General features: G+C 39.2%; 2 protein-coding genes across 10 annotated transcripts in view; both read right to left on the minus strand.

Annotated features, from left to right (window-relative positions):
• Positions 1-10,646, minus strand: part of zbtb16b (zinc finger and BTB domain containing 16b) — a 54,164-nt gene extending 43,518 nt beyond the window's left edge. Inside the window, exons 1-2 of the mRNA XM_081370058.1 lie at positions 10,510-10,646; positions 7,633-8,912 (exon numbers count right to left, since the gene is read on the minus strand). Of these exons, the coding sequence (XP_081226184.1) occupies positions 7,633-8,858 (1,226 nt within the window). The 5' untranslated portion in view covers positions 8,859-8,912; positions 10,510-10,646. The remainder of the gene's footprint in view (positions 1-7,632; positions 8,913-10,509) is intronic.
• Positions 10,647-12,364: 1,718 nt separating this feature from the next.
• The window catches only part of ncam1b (neural cell adhesion molecule 1b), a 107,914-nt gene continuing 99,012 nt past the window's right edge, over positions 12,365-21,266 (minus strand). For 6 of the 9 annotated variants that reach the window (XM_081370228.1, XM_081370226.1, XM_081370225.1 and 3 more), the window contains 2 exons: positions 19,319-19,903; positions 12,365-13,727 (listed from right to left, as the gene is read on the minus strand). In XM_081370228.1, the coding sequence (XP_081226354.1) occupies positions 13,607-13,727; positions 19,319-19,903 (706 nt within the window). In that variant the 3' untranslated portion in view covers positions 12,365-13,606. The remainder of the gene's footprint in view (positions 13,728-19,318; positions 19,904-21,266) is intronic. The other 3 variants (XM_081370231.1, XM_081370230.1, XM_081370229.1) reach the window with 1 other exon arrangement.

Genomic DNA, 21,266 nt, shown 5'->3' on the forward strand with positions numbered 1-21,266 from the left:
AGAAATTCATTAGCTTATTTCTCTAAAGTTTTCATGAATCCTGCCCTTGGTCTCTCAAGGCGTGTGCCTCCTATTAATGTAAGACTTTGTGATTTTGCTTTATCATCCACCATTCGAAAATTGTTTGTTAATGACTTTTTGAGTAATAGCACAACTCTACTCATGATTTGAGGCATCATTAATGTCTGTATAACAAACAGAGAGGGATAAGTTGCACAGAGTTGTTTAATACTTTAGGTTGGAATTTGCTGTTTCTGTTAAGATACCAAACAAACCACAACAAAATAATTCAACATAATGTGGCACAGGCTGTATATAGTATTAAAACCATGCTTTGGCAGCGGCTTCAGTGACATTCTTCCTTGCCAGGCTAGAGAGGGAAACTGGAAAGATTCTCAGCAAATAGGGAAGTGTTCAATTTACCCGTGCATTGGATGCTCAATGACCTTACGGCATTGTGCGAGCGAGGCCAGTGCCATTATGACAGCACGAGTACATCCTCACAGCTGACTGTGCTTCCCTCAGGGTCTATTGAAAGATTGCTGCTTGTAATTTCACAGAGTTCTGTCTAGAAAGCTTCTAACGCTGTTATGGAGTTTGGAAATGCTGTCAAATGTTGTCTGGGAACATGGTGTAACAACAGTGTGGTGATCTACTATCATTTTGTACTGAAAATGTGGATACTTTGTGGAGCAACAAGCACCACAGCCTCTCAAACAACATTATTATTCTATTAAACTCAGTTTCCAGGTAAGGTTATGTGTCTCACTTAAGGTCAATGTGACACTGCACAAACAAGTACAATGGCAGAAATAACCAGTCTTTTTTTTTTTTTTTTTTTTTTTACACAACTGCTCAAATTTGACTCAGTGGCCTTGATAGTATGCTGAATCCCTGACCTTTAAATTTATCTGAGTATTTTTCTAATCTTTAAACATTAAACATTTAATTTTAGGGTTTTCTGTAAGTGTACTGGAGTATCTCTCATATGTTATTAGTTTAAATGGGTAATTCATTACAACAATTTGAGCCTAATGACACTAATCTATCTATCTATCTATCTATCTATCTATCTATCTATCTATCTATCTATCTATCTATCTATCTATCTATCTATCTATCTATCTATCTATCTATCTATCTATCTATCTATCTATCTATTAGGGGTGTAACAATTCATCAACTACATTGATGTATCGATTTATATTCCTATGATCCAACTACATCGATCTGTGCTCGGCAAGTTGGCCTTCCGGACGACATATATTGATCTAACATCGTTTTAAAAGGTAACGAATTGATTGTATCTATCTATCTATCTATCTATCTATCTATCTAGAAATAAGAAAATGATTCAATTGCAGTGTTTACATCAAATGTGTAGTCATCAATCTCAAATTGTTGTAATGAATTACCCATTCCTAGATAGATAGATAGATAGATAGATAGATAGATAGATAGATAGATAGATAGATAGATAGATAGATAGATAGATAGATAGATAGATAGATAGATAGATAGATAGATAGATAGATAGATAGATAGATAGATAGATAGATATGATTTTAGTCCTTTTACTGGAAAACAAGACAAAAATACTGATTAACAAAATGTTTTTTGACAGTTTAAGTATTACAATATTGTGTAACTATTAAAATACTGAATGGCTTAAGTTTTACAGTAGTTCCATTAAACGAACAGCAGTAACTTCTGACATCTTTATAAGACTATGAATGATTCAAAGCCCATCTTTAGACAGATTACTGTGTATTTTTGCATTTTCTTCAAGCTTACATACACTATAATGAGCATGCAGGTATATTTGTGTAAGCCCAAGACTAAAGCGGCCACTATAAACACATTCAAAGGGAAAGGGCTGGATGTAAACTTTGACTCTTTCTCTCAGTGAGCCAACAAGAGCTCTGGCACAAAGGCCACATTACGCTAACTGTGTGGAATTAGTGTGAAATGCAGGCTACCGGTCATCATCCGAGGATTAAACTAACTTTTTACTTTGATCAGGGTTTGGGTTACAAGGGCACAGACAGCAAAACATGTGGCCGAGCCAACAAAATCAAAGTTGTTTGTATTTTGGCATATTACGCTAGAGTTTAGGAACTGTGACTAAAGTCACTGTTTTCAGCTGAATCTCAGAGTCGCCAATCAATAAGTCACCCAACCCCCAAGGCTACGGCCAGAGCTACGAAAACAGGCGCGCACACACTCAAACACACAAAAGAGGGTCTGAACACAAGAACAATGCGCGAAAGAGAAGAAAAAACACCCTCAGGGCGCCAAAGGTCAGAGGTTTGACCCGACCCTAAAGAGTTGACCTGTATAGCAGTGATAAGGGCTGAAAGAGTCCTGTCTTTGCCTGATAGCAGGCTTTGGGGTGAAAAGATACTAAAGGGCTTAAAGTCTTGACCAACTGGATTCCAGAGGTCTGCGGAGAAGACAGAAGTTTAAAGATCACTGGGTGGCCATAGTCTTGTGGGACAGGAAGGGCTTGAAGCGCTAATGAAGCTTGACCAGGGCAATGCTCTCTGAAAACATATCTTCTCCGGAGGCTGGGTTATCCATTAATGGGCTCAATGTGTTTTCTTTGGCCCCTTCTACACTGTGGATCCTTATAAATGTCATGCTAATCTTTCAGTAGATCCATGATCTATCACTAGAGCTATCTTTACAAATCTAAAATAGTTTGGGGAACACGTGCACCATTAACTATGACTTTTGCCTCAATTAACTCCTAATTAACTGCTTATTTAGCTGTTAATTTAACGAATTAGGTAGGATTAAGGGATGTAGAATATGGTTATGCAGAATAAGGCATTAATATGTGATTTATAAGTACTAATAAACAGCCAATACTAGTAATATGCAAGCTAATAAGCGACTAGTTATTAGTGAGAATTGGTCCCCAAACTAAAGTGTTAGCAATATTTAATTTATTACAGGCATTAATAGACAAAACTGAGTGAGGTTAATTCTTAAAACACTATTTGCCACACAATTCGGCTTCTCAAGTAAATTGATCTTTTAATAAAAATACATAATTAAACCTAAAATACACCTATTGTAACCTAAAATGGGTTGTTAAATGTGTTATTCAATTATATTTAAAAAACTAAACATGACTTGAAGAGGTTCAGATCAGAAATAGCTTTTCACATTGTATAGTCCATTTTCTTGCTGCTCAGATCCCAACACAGATAAAATAAACTGCAGCGTATGATTACCTGTGATAATCTTAATTAGGTCAACCAAACTTCCTGTTAAGACAGGACATATACAGTGTCCTCTCAGGAGACTACTGGTATGTAAGTTAGGGCTGCTGTTGTGGTTAACAGAGGATAAAGGGAGAGGCTGAGTAAACAAAAGGTCATCTGAAGCAACAGTTGAGAAGACAATAGATGGGCTCTGAAGCCTGGTGTGTGAAAGACTCTCATTATCTCTGTGCTTTAGTTTCTTTACTATTGAACCGCCGTATGTGTACATTACTGTTCATAAGTTTGGGATTGGACTTTTTTGAAAGAAGTCTCTTATGCTCACTGAGGCTTCATTTATTTGATCAAAAATACAGTAAAGCACAGTAATATTGTGAAATATTTTTACAATTTAAAATAACAGTTATGTATTTTAATATATTTCAAAATGGATGTTATACCTGAGAAACCAAAGCTGCATTTTCAGAAGTCATTACTCCAGTCTTCATGTCACATGATCCTTCAGAAATCATTCTTAAAGCGCGGCTTAATATTTTTGTGGACGTAATGATAGACTGGAATAATTCAGCTTTGCCATTACAGGAATAAATTACATTTTAACATCATAAAACAGAAAAAATATTTTTAATTATATTATTACTTAACATATTACTGTTGTTTCTGTATTTTATTAAATAAATGCAGCCTTGGTGAGCATGAGATAAATCTGTTGAAAACATTCTATATATATATATATATATATATATATATATATGTGTGTGTGTGTATATGTATATATTATAATATATATCAGTGTATATATATTTTATATACCTAATTTGAATATTATATATATATATATATATATATATATATATATATATATATATATATATATATATATGGCGTGCAGACAGTGGTGTTCTGAAATAAGGAGGCAATGTCCTCACAGCTTTTTTTAAATGTTAGGACAACAACATTTAAGTAAAAATACAAATAGATTTTCTTTGTTTTGATGTATTGCTTATTTAACCAGAAATATGTGACAACATTAAGTGTAATTATTATTTTTCTGGACAGAGTTCTCTTATGCTAAACAAGGCTGCATTTAATAAAAGTAACAACAGTAACAACAGTAAAAATAAACTATATATATATATATATATATATATATATATATATATAATTATATTTTGTATGTTTACATTAACAATGTTATTAATGTTCTATTTTATTTAAAACCAAGTATGAATCTTATCAAGTTAGTGTTTATAAGTGTTTTAATTTCCCCTCTGGGATTAATAAAGTAAGTCTAAGCATTTTTGCATTTATTCCAAAATAATAACTACATGCAATAATAATTTAAACAATATATTTTATTTGTGAACTTATGTTCAGGTTCAGCTGTAAGTTTTTATTAGTCAACTTATTTTCAGATCATCAGTCATCACGCTCGGTAAACAAACACTGGTCACAGACACAAAGACGTATTTTTATTTTCACCAAGCTGATTGCTCACTAAAACCACAACTCATTGTGTTTTCAGGCCATTTCAAAGTTGATTTGGATGTGACATAGCGGTGATATCTAAGTGGGTGAGTTATTTACTTATTTTTTAATTAGTCTTCCCAATAATAACGCCATCATTTTGTTCATTCAGACTGATTTGTGAACATGGAATGCGTGAAAACAAGAAGCGGAATTTATCGTACGAAACCAATCGTATGCAATCATTAAAATAATATCAAATCCTCTCACATGATTCATTCTCAATTACCCCCCAGCAAACCCAGTGAGTAGGCACTGCCTCCCTTGCCTCCTATATATCTATATTTCATCTGTCTTTCTTGACCTCTCTCTGTCTCTCAATCTCACTCTGTTTGCTCTATAACAAAAGATCTAATTAGAGCTGTGAGCGCCGAGGCCAATGCGAGTGCTCAAGGATCTCCCACTTCCAGGGATTCCTAAGCAGCCGAGCTGATCTGTGTCCCTAGAGCCCCTGCACACATCACTCGCCTCCCTGCCGCCCACGGTAGATTGTGAGTACACATCAGCGGCAGATCAAATCCACTCAGTGGAAGCAGCACATTCCTCGGCTCGACCACGGGGCAGAAATGACATGCATGACAGGAGCGAGACCAAGCACAGCGGCTTGCACAGGTCTCAATCCAGAGCAGAGTGTGTTTGTTGCACGACCGTTGTGATGTCCACCGCTATCGCATTTATGTCAAATGGCTGGCTGTGTTTAGACTCGTTCCAGAGGACTGGGAAGGCTTTGGCGGGTGCATCTGGGTTAAGATTCACGACTTTGAGGGCCTCTCGCAATTGGGGCAAAAGTTTAACTGTTATTGGTATTGGGTCGCCTCACCATGACCACAATGACCCCGTGGGGCCCCGGGGCTTCAATAACGTCCTGTGTGCAAGTCAGATGTCGGCGGATCTTAACATCTGTCACTGTTCACAAACCAGAAAGAGGGCAAGTTGAGTTTATGCACAAATATTAGCGACTGACTAACCTACTGACCTACTGTCTGGATGTGATCACTGTACTGCCATCTTAACCTTGTTACTGACTTTGATTTGGCGAACATATAAATATATATGAATATTATTGGCGAATACTTAATTAAACCTTTTTTTTTTTTTTTTTTTAAGAAATAATATAATAAAATATTATGCGGTAACACTTTAGTTTAGGGTCCAATTCTCACTATTATCTAGTTGCTTATTAGCATGCATATTACTAGGATATTGGCTGTTTATTAGTACTTATAAAGCACATATTAATGCCTTATTCTGCATAACCATACTCTACATCCCTAATCCAACCCAATTCATAAACTTAACAACTACCTTACTAACTATTAGTAAGCAGTAATTAAGAGTTTATTGAGGCAAAAGTCATAGTTAATAGTTAGTAATAGTTAAACTTGTGGCCGATTATGCCAAACTACTAGATTTTCTTTAATTGTTTTTTTTATTATTATAACAAAACACAGTAGAAAATGTGTTTTCAAGTCATTGTATGTACTAGTTGATCTTTGTATGTATTTCTAAATGCATTAGTCCGGACAAAGAAGGAGCACCATGTGTTTTAGCGCCACACTGGAATGGAGAAAATCTGATAGGACGTGTTCGTCAGGTCTCAGACAGGAAACCCGGGTCAGTGTCACTGGGTTCAGCTCAGCATTTGTGGGAATGAATGAAAGAGTATCAGGTGCACTGCAATACACACAACGTGTGGCCACTTTATCTGTGTCTGACAGAAGGCTAAAGTCACTATCAGACCATCTTCACCACAGAGACTAAGGAGAGCGGTGCAGGGTTATCTTCCACTCTGATAAATACAGATAAAGCACAACCTACTGTTTGAGAGTCCAAGTTTAAACTGCACGGCCATCAGTCAAGCCCAAACCAATAAAACTGCAATAAGGATGGGCTTTGCTTGACGAGTAATGGGTTTCATATGTCAACTACGGCAATAAATATTTTATTTTGACATATGGCATGACACCATTTGGATGTCCACCAAGTGAAAGCGTGAGGACGTTCTGCGCAAAAACAAAAAATATTTTATGAATACGTATTGATCGTTTTAGTTTAGAATAATAGTGCTTCTAATCCATCTGAGCAAAGCTGCTCCTGGCTGATCATTTTGACAGAGACAAGCCACAGGTTATGGAGGAAAGGTCACGGTCAAGCTGTACTAAACAGCACTTCTTTTCTGCACAGGAAGACCTCGCTCTTTCTTTTGTGAAAAGACAAGGTCTTCCTGTGCAGATCTGGCAGACATTTCTATCCTGCGCAGCACTGCTTTCAACAAGCCTGAGGAAGTACATTAAAGGGACAGTTCACCCCAAAATGAAAATTCTGTAGTCATTTACTCAACCTCATGTTGTTGTATGACTTGCTTTCTTCTGAAGACCACAAAAGCACAACATTTTGTTCAGTAAGTCTTTTCCACACTATATACATGTAAACATTCACTAAATGGAAGTCTTCCAATATCGTGCTCACGTCTTTTGCTACGTCACGTGAAAATAAGAGAGACTTTGCATTTTTTCGCATTCCACTGTTCGAATCTCACGTTTTTCAACGTAAAAACAACTTCGCTAGACGGATGACCTTCTTCCGTGTGTTCGCATCTCGCAGTGCTCAAGTTAAGTTCAACTTATAAAAAAACGTCTTCAGGACCTTTTTTTTTCCATTCCGTTTCTCACATTTCGTGTTTTTCCAACGCAAATATCGTTCTTGTTTTTTGGCGCAAAAACAACATTTTCATCATTTTTGGTCACCATTCACTTTGTATGGAAAAGAGCAGTTTGAACATTCTGCTTACTTTCTCTTTTTGGGTTCCACGGAATGAAGAATGTCAATACAAATAACATGATAAGCCAACAGGAAAGCCTCAAATGACTTCACTCACCTGTGTTGTTCAGCAGCTTCATTATCAGGCAGCTCCATATCACACACCTCGCATCGTTCTTTCTGGGTTTGGACCTCCTGCTTCACACTGGCTGTGAAATCCCCGAGCTTGCTCAAGAACTCCCTCTGAATCAAGCTCTGATGGAAAAGCCCCCCATATGCACTGAAATCCATCGACATGGCCAGGGAGGATGGCACATGTAGCGACGAGGCCATGGATACAGGCAAGGGCAGCATGCTTTCGCTCTTATGGTTGGACGGGATAGAGCACAGCGAAGCGAAATGTCTATCAGCCAGATTGGCCATATTGACCAGAGCCGCTTGGCTGTTGTCTCCTTGGGAATCAGCAGAACTGTCTGCGGAGTGGAGCTCGCGGGCGCTGGTGATGACGCTGCCTCTGGTCGGGGTTCCAGGAGTGTCCCGGTGCTGCCTGGAGTCTCCGCCGCCCTCCCCGTTCCTGGGGAAGCCGCCTTCGTGTTGGTAGTCCTCGTCTACCTGCATCATCTCAGTTTTGATCTTATCTAGCAATGGAGATGCCTTCCCAAGGTTATGGGAGAAACTCTGGGCCATGTTGCCTTGGAGGACGGACTGACCCATGCTCATCAGGCCCTCTACGGCTGCTTTAGTCGGACTGCTGGTTGAAAGACCCAGCTGGGCGGACTCGGAAGATCTCGTATCGACCATGCTAACCAGGGCCAGGCGATGGCGGGCGGCAGCACCATAGCCGGCGTCCTGTATGGAATGCTTTTTAGAGATAAACGTGCTCTTAAGGTACTTGATCCTACGGTCATCGACGTTTTCTGCACCGTTCTCGTTCATGTTCACATCTGTGTCGTTCTCTTCGGATGCCTGGATGGTTTCCAAGATCCTCAGGCATTGCTCCTCCAAGTACTCTATCTCTAAAATCTCTGCGGCGTACAGCAGGTCGTCCAGGTCTTCCAGCCTGGCTTGGAGCGTGGCGGTGTAGGCGTACTCCAGAATCTGCTGGAAGGTCTTTGGTGAGAGGAAGTCCAGAGTGTAATGTTGGCTGTTGCGGTGGAACAGGATCTCAAACATCTTACTAGCACATGCAAGCACGGTTCTGTGGGCATGGAACTCCTGGCTGTCGACCATGATGACCACATCACACAATGTCCCAGAGAGGCGCATCTGGTTGGCCTTCTGCAGGAGCGATGCGGGGTGGCCGGGGTTCTGGAGGTGGATCGCACCCATTTTAGTCAAATCCATTACATCGACATTTACCGAACCATCTCACAGATTTGCTTCTCTCCTTGAGTGCTCCTGTAAACGTCAATCAGTTATGTCACAAAAACAAGAATGAGCACAAAATACACTACGTGATATGTGCAATGCTCAGTTCATTCATCTCAGTTACACAGGTCATGTTAATCATCACTCAAACAGGTTAACTCAGTGTTTTGAGAAAAAAGACAAAGGGGCGTTGTTGTTGTTGAACCTCCTAACAGAGGCACTAGCCAATCATCACAAAATGTACTTAATATTATGCAATCGCAGTGATAGTATTGGAAAGCTGCCAGGTGAAAACGAACTGACGGCATTCGACATATGCCTGAGGGGAACTTGCGATTGCAATGTTGCTCTTTTGGCAAGAAGCATAATTCGTTTTAACTGTGCCTTTAATTTTGTAGTAACACTGAGTGACATTCCTGCGGTAGAAAAGAATAAAAACTCACCGCAGGAGTGACATTTTAATCGCACATCTGTTGTGACTCTGCCCTATTAAAAAATGATAAGGCTAATTGTCTAAGCAGTTATATATTACTTAAAGATCATCTAATCCTAATGCAGATTTTTTGTGTGATAAAGTGTTCAATAACCAATTCAGATTTTTTTTTCTGACACAATGAAAACTAATAATGATGAGAATGGTTTGTGTTAAGTTTCACATAAGCATGAATGTACGAAGCCAAATAATTTATAATAAAAAAGTTATGAATAAAATTATATTGTTGTTATTAATCGCCATTTATTGTTAGTCCTAATATTAAGGAAGAGTTAATAACTGAATAAGGAAAGAAGTGTGTCAATCAAAAGATTATCTGAAATATGTCATATTCTAATGACATTCTAATTTATTATTGTATTATTTCAGAATATCAACAAGTAGTTTGAAAATGAAAATATATAAAACGTAAAAAGGCAGTTTCCTAAAGTATTGCATTTCGCTTTTATATCAAACCTCAAGATTAGAATTTTTTTTTTTTTTTTTTGCGCGCGCGCGTGAGTGAATTGCATTCGAGACATTATGGGCATCTGACATGGTATTAAAAAGCTGTCGTTGTTACTAAACACTTTATTTGAGAACAACGACTTGAACGACATGAAGGGGGAAAAGGTACGGATGCACCTTGTCCTTCATGACAATCCCGAATAGGTTGAACACTCATACCACACAAATAGCCTATACCGACACCGTGAGTTACAGTTTATTGAACTCACATATCTATCTATCTATCTTTGACTATGTTACATTTACGATTATATATTATGCCTACAAGCAACAGATCTGAGGCAGCGAAGACAGTCGTGTTTCCTCGGTGCAACAGTCTGCTTATGTTTAAAATGTATCTTTACTGTATGCACCTGATTGACAAGTTTTTTTAAAGCAACATTTACAACTGTTTGTTAATAAATGTAATCATTTTATAACACGTGTCCTGAAAGCATAAATGAGCATGCAGGAGACAAGAGCACTTGGCGCGTGCTGTATCTTAAAAAGACAAGAAACAAGTTGCATCCTCAACGCAATATTAACTGATTCTCGCGGCACTTTAACCAACTAATAAGCATTTATGTCGTCGGATTCAGCATCTGGAAGAACACATAAGGCTTAACCGGTGAAGTTATTGTCACTTACCTGCAAATGGCGCGTAAATTGAACACTTGTTATTAAGGTATCAACATACTGACGTTCACAGGAGCCGCTTCACGCGCACTACACTCGCCGTTCGGATTCCAATCATCATCATCAGCGTGACGTCAAAGCAATGGCTCGCCGTTCACTGAGGCGCGCCAAGACGCCGCGCGCAGGAACCCTATGATTATTAAGGCTTTTAGGATGGTGCTGGTGGGGGGGGGGGGGGAAACCATCACTGTGGTGTTCCGTTCACTGGAATTAACCCAAAACTTCAAGTGATTTACATATGACTGATGTTAAAGTATTAGGACCAACTTACAGCGAAATACAGCCTGGCATGCAGTCCACTTACACTTCTCTCAGAGGATGTTTAACTTTAAAGGGCATGACTGCATTGAAAGAGATTAGCTTGACCATGAATGAAGATCAAAAAATGAATGCATGAGAAGGATAAGACCACAAACGAAAGCAGAATGTAAAGACCTCATCTTCATTTCCCAGTCTTATCTGAAGACACGCAGCTTCATTCCCTAAACGTGCAATAACAGTGATGGGTAACCTAGAAAACATTAGAGTTTCTCAGTGTTATCCTGTCTACTTAATTGGGAAGTTCGCTCCAAACCTGTATGATTTTATTTATTCTGTTAGAAGATATTCGGAAGAATGTTTGTAACCACACAGTTGACGGCACCCATTGACTTCCATTGTATTTTTTTTTTCCTACTATGGAAGTCAATGGCTACAGTCAACCTTCTGGTTACAAACATTCTTCAAATTAAATTCTTTTCAGTTCAACACAAGTAAGAAACTCATACAGGTTTGGAACAACTTAAGGGTAAGTAATGACAAAATTTTAATTTTTTGGGTGAACTATCCCTTTTAAAATGGAAACCCCTTATTATTAGGCTACAGTATGTTGTTGTCTTTAGTTTTTGCAAAAACAATGAAACCACAAGAAAGTATGATCTTCATCTCCAGCCAGCTACACGTAGGTTATTGATTTTACTTTAAGCACCACAAAAAAACAAAAACAAGTTTTAAATCAGAAAATGACTGAATTTATTGACATAATCTATGAAAAACCTATGAGATTATTACAAAAAATAGATTAGAAAAATAGAATTGTTCCACGTTAAGCATGTTAGTGTTTAGTATGTTTATGTGAAAGCACGTGTGTAGCGACCTCGTCTACTAATATCTGAGGCTGATGAAATAGCGCCACCTGCTGGGCAAGTTAAATACGCTCTTAAAAATAAAGGTTCTTTATTATTGGTTCCATGAAGAATCTTTAACATTCATGGAACCTTTTCATTGCAAAAAAAAAAAAAAAAAAAAAAAGTTTTTGAAGATTTTTTTTTTCTTTTTAAGAATTCTTGACTCAAAGGTTATAGTGGAATGCTCTATGACCACTTTTAGAACCTTTATTTTCAAGTGTATGAGGGTATTTTATTAGTGTCAAGGGAGGGAATATTAAATATAATACAAACAATAATAAATAAATATATAGTAGTAGTGAAAAATAAATAACCCATATTCCACTACTATCGTCAAAATGGGATCTCTTCCAAACAATGGAACAAGTCTATAACCTTTCTGCCCTTTTAATTTTATTTTTGATGTGTTGGCCAATAGTTATTGCCATTTTATTGTACCGGTAGTAACAATAACTATAGTAGCCTATTTTAATGGTATCCATGATAATTGTGTACAAACACATATAAATACTTATATTTGTTTATAATGCTTAAAATGAAAACGAGAGTTTAACACATTTTAAAACCCCTAAATCGAAACATAGATTTGCTGTTAGATGACAAGCATCTGCTAGCCTATTCCACAAACACAACAAACTATTAAGAGAATCTTTAATGTTTTAATGAGTTTAATCAAAATGTGTTAGAACAACACAATTTACAACATGTTCTTTGCTTATCATTGTAAAGCTCACCCATCAAATCCCCATAGGCTATACATGGAACGATTTACATTTATGGGGCAAACTGGCAGTGAACAACTTGTGTACAGTGGGCAAACAAAATTATCTTCCATTCTCGCCAAAACATTATAGAAAGCATAGAAATCATGAAAGCACCCAGAACAGACACCATTTCTCTACCAGACTGCCATGAACTGGCTCAAGTGAGGTCGCACAATTCGGGCCAGAGATGGGCAAGCAGACGGTCATGCAATGAGTGATTTCATAAGAACTCTTGTCAGAGTCACGTGTCCTATCAGTCCTGTTAACGTACGTCATGTAATAAAAGGACAATCGGTGGTTACTGCAAAGCTATGTAAACTTTCTTGAAAAAAAAAAAAAAAAAATCTCACAATCACAGTGCACAAGCTTGCAGGTGACAGTGTGAAACATTTCTTCAGAGGTGCACGCTATAAAAATGAGCAGATATTTAGTTTAAGTTGATGCTTTTTTAGAAGCATGTTGGAAGAATGATTTAATGCATAAATCCCAAATATTAGAAACACACGATAACTGTAAAAACTGATCTAATAAAGACTCCAGTAGAGAATCAAATGGATAATTTAAAAATCTTTATCAGACTTTCGGTCATATAACAGTATTTTTTTAATATCGTACGATATTTTTGCCTTTACATAACGGCCATTGTGAGTAATCATCATCATCCAAGAGGCATCCAAAACAGTTAAGTGTCAATAAAATATAATGATAATAAAATACAAAACTAACAACGAATCAAACCTAGCCCTCAAACACCCAAGATACAAAAATAAGAGAAATCATTTACATTTTAACAATGTACTATGCAAATAAAACGTTCATACTGAATAGATAATTCTCCTGAATAACTTGATGCCCTGTTGTAATAATCATCTTTTTGACGGAAACATGAATGAAGAAACACAAGAACATTTTTTAATTATATGAATTTGATATCCGTTTAACTCCTCAAACAGAAATTTCTGAAAGTGTAGTCTACTCAAATCAACGAAAATGAAAAGAAATGCATACATGACTTCTGTCTGTAGAATATACACCGTTTTGTTCAGAAATTCATTAAGGGCACTATTAAACAAACACGTTCCTGGTCACCACGACGCTTCTACTCCTCTGTTCTTCTTTTCATGCTTTACTTTCAGCGTTGTTTGTTTGCGAGAGGGCGTTGGGTTCTGCTCCTCTGCCGGGCGCAACTTTCTTCAGCTCTGTTTTTTCGGTCGTCCTCCTCTCATCATCCAGAATTTTCCTGGGATTGAGACATTAAAGGGACAGTTCAGCCAAAAAACAACAACATTTTGTCATCATTTATTCACCCTCTTGTCGCTCCAAACCTGTGACTTAATTTCTTCTGTCCGTTTCATGAATTAATCGGTTAATCGGGTAAAGTCTGAAGGATTCGTTTACGAATTGAACATCAATTTCTCAAGTTCAACTCGTGCACTGACTCGAGTGTTTTGCGGAGGTTCACAGCTCTCTGAAACGACGGTTATCAACTATTTCAATGCTGATTCACAAGCTCTTGTTTTGATTTGATTCGGATTTGTTTTTACATGTATGCCACGAAGACAACTTAAAGGGATAGCAAGAAACAATGAGGTTCATTCTCGTGTTACGCAGTACGTTTGAGCTTCAGCAAATGAGGTTCTTTCTCGTGTTACGCAGCACGCTTGAGCTTCTGCAAGAACCAATGAGGTTCATTCTCGTGTTACGCAGCACGCTTGAGCTTCCGCAAGAGCCAATGAGGTTCATTCTCGTGTTACGCAGCACGCTTGAGCTTCAGCAAATGAGGTTCATTCTCGTGTTACGCAGCACGCTTGAGCTTCTGCAAGAACCAATGAGGTTCATTCTCGTGTTACGCAGCACGTTTGAGCTTCAGCAAATGAGGTTCATTCTCGTGTTACGCAGCACGCTTGAGCTTCTGCAAGAACCAATGAGGTTCTTTCTCGTGTTACGCAGCACGTTTGAGCTTCAGCAAATGAGGTTCTTTCTCGTGTTACGCAGCACGTTTGAGCTTCAGCAAATGAGGTTCATTCTCGTGTTACACAGCACGCTTGAGCTTCTGCAAGAACCAATGAGGTTCTTTCTCGTGTTACGCAGCACGTTTGAGCTTCAGCAAATGAGGTTCTTTCTCGTGTTACACAGCACGCTTGAGCTTCAGCAAATGAGGTTCATTCTCGTGTTACGCAGCACGCTTGAGCTTCAGCAAGAACCAATGAGGTTCATTCTCATGTTACGCAGCACGTTTGAGCTTCAGCAAATGAGGTTCTTTCTCGTGTTACGCAGCACGCTTGAGCTTCAGCAAGAACCAATGAGGTTCATTCTCGTGTTACGCAGCACGCTTGAGCTTCTGCAAGAACCAATGAGGTTCATTCTCGTGTTACGCAGCACGCTTGAGCTTCTGCAAGAACCAATGAGGTTCATTCTCGTGTTACGCAGCACGCTTGAGCTTCTGCAAGAACCAATGAGGTTCTTTCTCGTGTTACGCAGCACGTTTGAGCTTCAGCAAATGAGGTTCTTTCTCGTGTTACACAGCACGCTTGAGCTTCTGCAAGAACCAATGAGGTTCTTTCTCGTGTTACGCAGCACGTTTGAGCTTCAGCAAATGAGGTTCATTCTCGTGTTACGCAGCACGTTTGAGCTTCAGCAAATGAGGTTCATTCTCGTGTTACGCAGCACGTTTGAGCTTCTGCAAGAACCAATGAGGTTCATTCTCGTGTTACGCAGCACGTTTGAGCTTCAGCAAATGAGGTTCATTCTCGTGTTACACAGCACGCTTGAGCTTCTGCAAGAACCAATGAGGTTCATTCTCGTGTTACGCAGCACGCTTGAGCTTCTGCAAGAACCAATGAGGTTCATTCTCGTGTTACGCAGCACGTTTGAGCTTCAGCAAATGAGGTTCTTTCTCGTGTTACGCAGCACGCTTGAGCTTCAGCAAGAACCAATGAGGTTCATTCTCGTGTTACGCAGCACGCTTGAGCTTCTGCAAGAACCAATGAGGTTCATTCTCGTGTTACGCAGCACGCTTGAGCTTCTGCAAGAACCAATGAGGTTCTTTCTCGTGTTACGCAGCACGTTTGAGCTTCAGCAAATGAGGTTCTTTCTCGTGTTACGCAGCACGTTTGAGCTTCAGCAAATGAGGTTCATTCTCGTGTTACACAGCACGCTTGAGCTTCTGCAAGAACCAATGAGGTTCTTTCTCGTGTTACGCAGCACGTTTGAGCTTCAGGAAATGAGGTTCTTTCTCGTGTTACACAGCACGCTTGAGCTTCTGCAAGAACCAATGAGGTTCATTCTCATGTTACGCAGCACGTTTGAACTTCTGCAAGAACCAATGAGGTTCATTCTCGTGTTACGCAGCACGCTTGAGCTTCTGCAAGAACCAATGAGGTTCATTCTCGTGTTACGCAGCACGTTTGAGCTTCAGCAAGAACCAATGAGGTTCATTCTCGTGTTACGCAGCACGCTTGAGCTTCTGCAAGAACCAATGAGGTTCATTCTCGTGTTACGCAGCACGCTTGAGCTTCTGCAAGAACCAATGAGGTTCTTTCTCGTGTTACGCAGCACGCTTGAGCTTCTGCAAGAACCAATGAGGTTCTTTCTCGTGTTACGCAGCACGTTTGAGCTTCAGCAAATGAGGTTCATTCTCGTGTTACACAGCACGCTTGAGCTTCTGCAAGAACCAATGAGGTTCTTTCTCGTGTTACGCAGCACGTTTGAGCTTCAGCAAATGAGGTTCTTTCTCGTGTTACGCAGCACGTTTCAGCTTCAGCAAATGAGGTTCATTCTCGTGTTACGCAGCACGTTTGAGCTTCAGCAAATGAGGTTCTTTCTCGTGTTACACAGCACGCTTGAGCTTCTGCAAGAACCAATGAGGTTCTTTCTCGTGTTACGCAGCACGTTTGAGCTTCAGCAAATGAGGTTCTTTCTCGTGTTACGCAGCACGTTTGAGCTTCAGCAAATGAGGTTCTTTCTCGTGTTACGCAGCACGCTTGAGCTTCTGCAAGAACCAATGAGGTTCATTCTCGTGTTACGCAGCACGTTTGAGCTTCAGCAAATGAGGTTCTTTCTCGTGTTACGCAGCACGTTTGAGCTTCAGCAAATGAGGTTCATTCTCGTGTTACGCTAGTGCTGGGCGGTTTGACCAAAAATCAACATCACGTTTTTTTTCTAAATTATACCGGTTTCACGGTTTTTACCGTTTTTTTTTTTTTTTTTTTTTTTTTTTTTTAAAGCATGATGGGTGTTAACCACATTTTCTACTGAGTGAGAGAGGAAATACTGGAGTAGATTTACTTATAATGCCCTATTTTATTGTCATGAGTGAATATTATAGAAAAAATCCACACTAATATTAATAATACAGGTTTGCAAGGCTGTTTACAAAGAGGTGCCAGCAGGACACGCTTTAGGAGCGGCAGAAACAGTGGTTTCCCTGGTAACGGCTGTACTCAAAGCAGCAACGCTCATAAACACTGCTTTATCAGGAAAGATAAAGAAAGATTCAATCGTAATACCAAAGAAACTTTTCTAAAGACCGTCAGTTCACTTCAGATACGTTAATACAGTATAAAAACACGCGCGCTGCGAGAAAAAAAGACACTCTCACCCCCACACGTCTTGTGCCCATTCTAGTCAATGCTTGTGTTTCAGATCGAAGCTTCCCAGAAGCGGCTCTCCGCGCCGCTTCGCTAAATATAGGCGCCTAGTCTATTTTGACGCACCGCGTGGAGGACGGAATAAAACCTTGTCGCAGCTGTTATGCGCCGCAGACGTGTGTTGTAAATGAGGGGTGAGACTGTGTCGCGCAGCGCCGCGTTCCGATTAAAGCGACATACACCGGTATTGCGGTATTTTAAAAATTCATATCGTAACAAAAATAAACACCGGTATTCGGTATGAACCGGTAAACCGCCCAGCACTATGTTACGCAGCACGTTTGAGCTTCAGCAAATGAGGTTCATTCTCGTGTTACGCAGCACGTTTGAGCTTCAGCAAGAACCAATGAGGTTCATTCTCGTGTTACGCAGCACGTTTGAGCTTCAGCAAATGAGGTTCATTCTCGTGTTACGCAGCACGTTTGAGCTTCAGCAAATGAGGTTCTTTCTCGTGTTACGCAGCACGCTTGAGCTTCAGCAAGAACCAATGAGGTTCATTCTCATGTTACGCAGCACGTTTGAACTTCTGCAAGAACCAATGAGGTTCATTCTCGTGTTACGCAGCACGTTTGAGCTTCAGCAAGAACCAATGAGGTTCATTCTCATGTTACGCAGCACGTTTGAACTTCTGCAAGAACCAATGAGGTTCATTCTCGTGTTACGCAGCACGTTTGAGCTTCAGCAAGAACCAATGAGGTTCATTCTCGTGTTACGCAGCACGTTTGAGCTTCAGCAAGAACCAAAGAGGTTTGTTTTCACGTGTCAACCAGTTTCGGTTGAGCTTCTGTTTATGTTCACTGATCAATGTTTATATGTGAATAAAAGCCTACATTTAATCTGTTCATCATATAAAGTGATCGAAAATTTGGACTAAACCGCTCAATTCATATGGATTAATTTTACGATCTCTATGAACTTTTTGAAGCGTCAAAGTGTCAGTTGCATAGCTGTCAGGGACAGGGACAGAAATCTCTCCGATTTCATTTACATATCTTCATTTGTGTTTCGAAGATGAACGAAAGGCTTATGGGTTTGGAAGAGTGAGTAAATAATGACAATTATAATTTCTGGGTGAACCATCCCTTTAATAAAGACATTTCTAGCCATTATTTTGCAGTACGCAATATTTTTATTATACACACAGCAAACTCACAATCACAACTCAAGTAAAATATGACTTCTTATGTTTTGCACTGAAGATTTGCATTCCTGTTGCTGAAAAGCAGAACAGGGAAGCAGAACATTACAAAAATATAAATTAAAAAAATTAACAAAGGGGCCCAAACTATAATTAAGCGAGTTAGTACATCTACAGTACAGTATGGGAAGCGCTGTACAAATGAGTTTCCACACAGATTGAGCAGAGGCGTTTCTAGGCTTTCATCAGTACTGGGGCACAGGTCTCCTATCAGAAAGTGTGCCCATATTTTTATATCCTTACTTGATACTTTTATATATATAAATTGTCTTTACCTGCAGTAAAGTGTTGTTTGCACGTTGCTATGTCGTTGACAAAAACATTTGCAAGTTTTGTTTCCTACAACAGATTGTAGATATCCACCTCATTCAGTTCTCTTTGTGTTTTGTCTTATAAAGTATCCTCTTACTCTTTTGGTGTGAGAAATTGGTGCGCGAGTGAACTGTCCGGGTCAATCAAACTGAATTGTGAACAATTTCTGGCCTCTTTGCAAACCAGTTTCACCGATTAGATTAAACGATTGATTCGTTCGCAAATCTGGCATCACTAGTTCGGATTTTAAATGGCTGATGTGAAAACTCACATGACTTGATTGCAAAAATATTATCAAAGAAAATGATTATCCGGTCAGTATACTGTAATCTCCATTGACAGACAATGATTTATCAGTAATATTTTACTTGGGCACAGGGGTATTTCACTGGGACGCGTGTCCCAATCTCCATCGATACCCCTGGAATTAAGTATAAGATTGATTCTAGGATTTTAAGAAATATTCTTAAATTTGGAATGACATGAGTGAGTGAGTAAATGACAGTTTTCATTTTTGACCACTTTTAAATGACTAAAACTATATAAATGCATGCACATTCACCGATTCAAATGAACACATGCAGTGAAATTAAAACAAACAAAAAATGGCTACAACAAACACACACACACACAAACTAAGAGAACATCTAGAGAGCATCTAGAGATCCATACTCGTCCTGTGCTGGAGCAGATGGGCCACTGGAGCCAGCTGTCCCCACAGCATGTGACCCATCCTGCGGGACGTCTGTGTCTGGAGCCAGTGGAAGTTCTCCATCAATCTCAAGTTCATGATTCACTAAGGGGATAGCGACACTGCCCTGTGGGCTGATGGGATTTAAAGTGGCATGAGATGCACTCTGAACAGACTCGGGCGACTCTAATTCGTTTTCTGTGACTTTTGAGTTTACAACCATGGGAAGGGAAGGGGGTCCTTCTGATGGGACCACTGGAGGAACCTCAGCTTGTGTTTTTGGGGCATCACCCAGGTCGACCAGGAGAGTAACATTAGCCGGGTCGGAGGATGAGGGAGATGAGATGGAGGGTTTGGTGTGAGTTTTTGGTGTGCTGCTGTTGGGTGGTGTCATATGGATGGGATTAGGAGGGTCAGAAGGGGGTGCTGTGATGCTGGAGGTGAGAGTGGTGCTCTCGCTAACTGGGCTGCTCTGGCTAAGGTCAAAGGTGTCAGTGTTTGTGTCTGAGTTAGTGGGCACGGAAAGAGGCAAGTCCACCACTGCGGCGGCAGTTCTTGTCCCTTGCCTGTAAGAACAGGAAACAGAGACACAGACGAGTGATGTCGACACTGAGGGGACATGCTGAGGGAGAGACACCAAACCATTGCAGGTGCAGAATGAGGTTACAACACATATGCAATACTGATTTGAAATACAGTATTGCATGTATTGCAAGAGAGGTGATACCATCAGTGGTCACTAGAGGGAGCACTTGATTTAAAATATGAAATATGGGGAAAAGAGTGTAGGAAAATCCAGGATGATGTCAAAAACAACATGAAAACAAAATTGATTCTATTTACTTGCCTGTGCACATAAGTACAGAACTATTTTTAAAAGTTTGTTGTCATAGTTTTTCCATTAATATATAGGTCTTTCTGCACATTCAAAATGGCTTTTTTCTGCTGATACAAAAAAAAACAACTTTTTTTAAATGTTTTTTTGCCTTTATTTAATAGAAAAGTGGAGAGGTTACAGGAAAATGCTTTGAAAGAGAGGGGGAACAGGACGTATATGACGCCAGATCAGACTCGGATTCGGGTCTCCACAAGTACAAAAGCTGTTCATGTCTGGAGCCACTTTTCATGTCCCAATGAAAGTTTGATAGACATTACCAGTCCCATTTCAGATCATTTTCCACCGATTATTTAATTTAGCTAAAAAATACATCAGATTACGGATGTTAAAGCTGCAGTGTATAATGTTTTACAATTATTAAATGCTTTACACAAAGAAATAATAGTTCAGAATATCTTAAATAATATATACTACAATTCAAAAGAAGTCTCTTATGCTCAGCAAGTCTAAACAGTAATATTGTGAAATATTATTACAATTTAAAATAACTGTTTTCAATTTTATTATATCTTTGAAAAAAAAAAAAAAATATTCCTGTGATGGCAAAGCTGAATTTTCAGCATCATTACTCCAGTCTTCAATGTCACATGATCCTTCAGAAGTCATTCTAATACAGTATGCTGCTCAAGAAAAAATATCTTATTTTTAATGTTGAAAACAGTTCTGCAATCTAATATTTTTGTGGACACCCTGTTCAAAAGAGCAGCATTCATCATTTGAACAATTTTTAATGCATCCTTGCTGAATAAAAAACAAAACCCAACAAAATCTCTCACTGACCCAATACTTTTGAAAGGTAGTTAATAAAAACTGTTGAAATCACCAGACCAGGACACCTTTTGCTTGTTTAAAGAACTAATAATGGCACAGGAATTAGACACTGCAGCTTTAAAAATGCACTACAAATGTGGTTTCATGTTGTCTTTAAGTGTGAGAACTAACAAAGTGAGGTGGTTTGGAATGGGTATCCTCAGGGTGTAAGAAACACTGCTTTAAAGGCATTGAAGAGGTTCTGTGATAATGCCGATCAA

Source organism: Scardinius erythrophthalmus, assembly GCF_964197995.2.
Source record: "Scardinius erythrophthalmus genome assembly, chromosome: 7".
Classification (NCBI taxonomy): Eukaryota; Metazoa; Chordata; class Actinopteri; order Cypriniformes; family Leuciscidae; genus Scardinius; species Scardinius erythrophthalmus.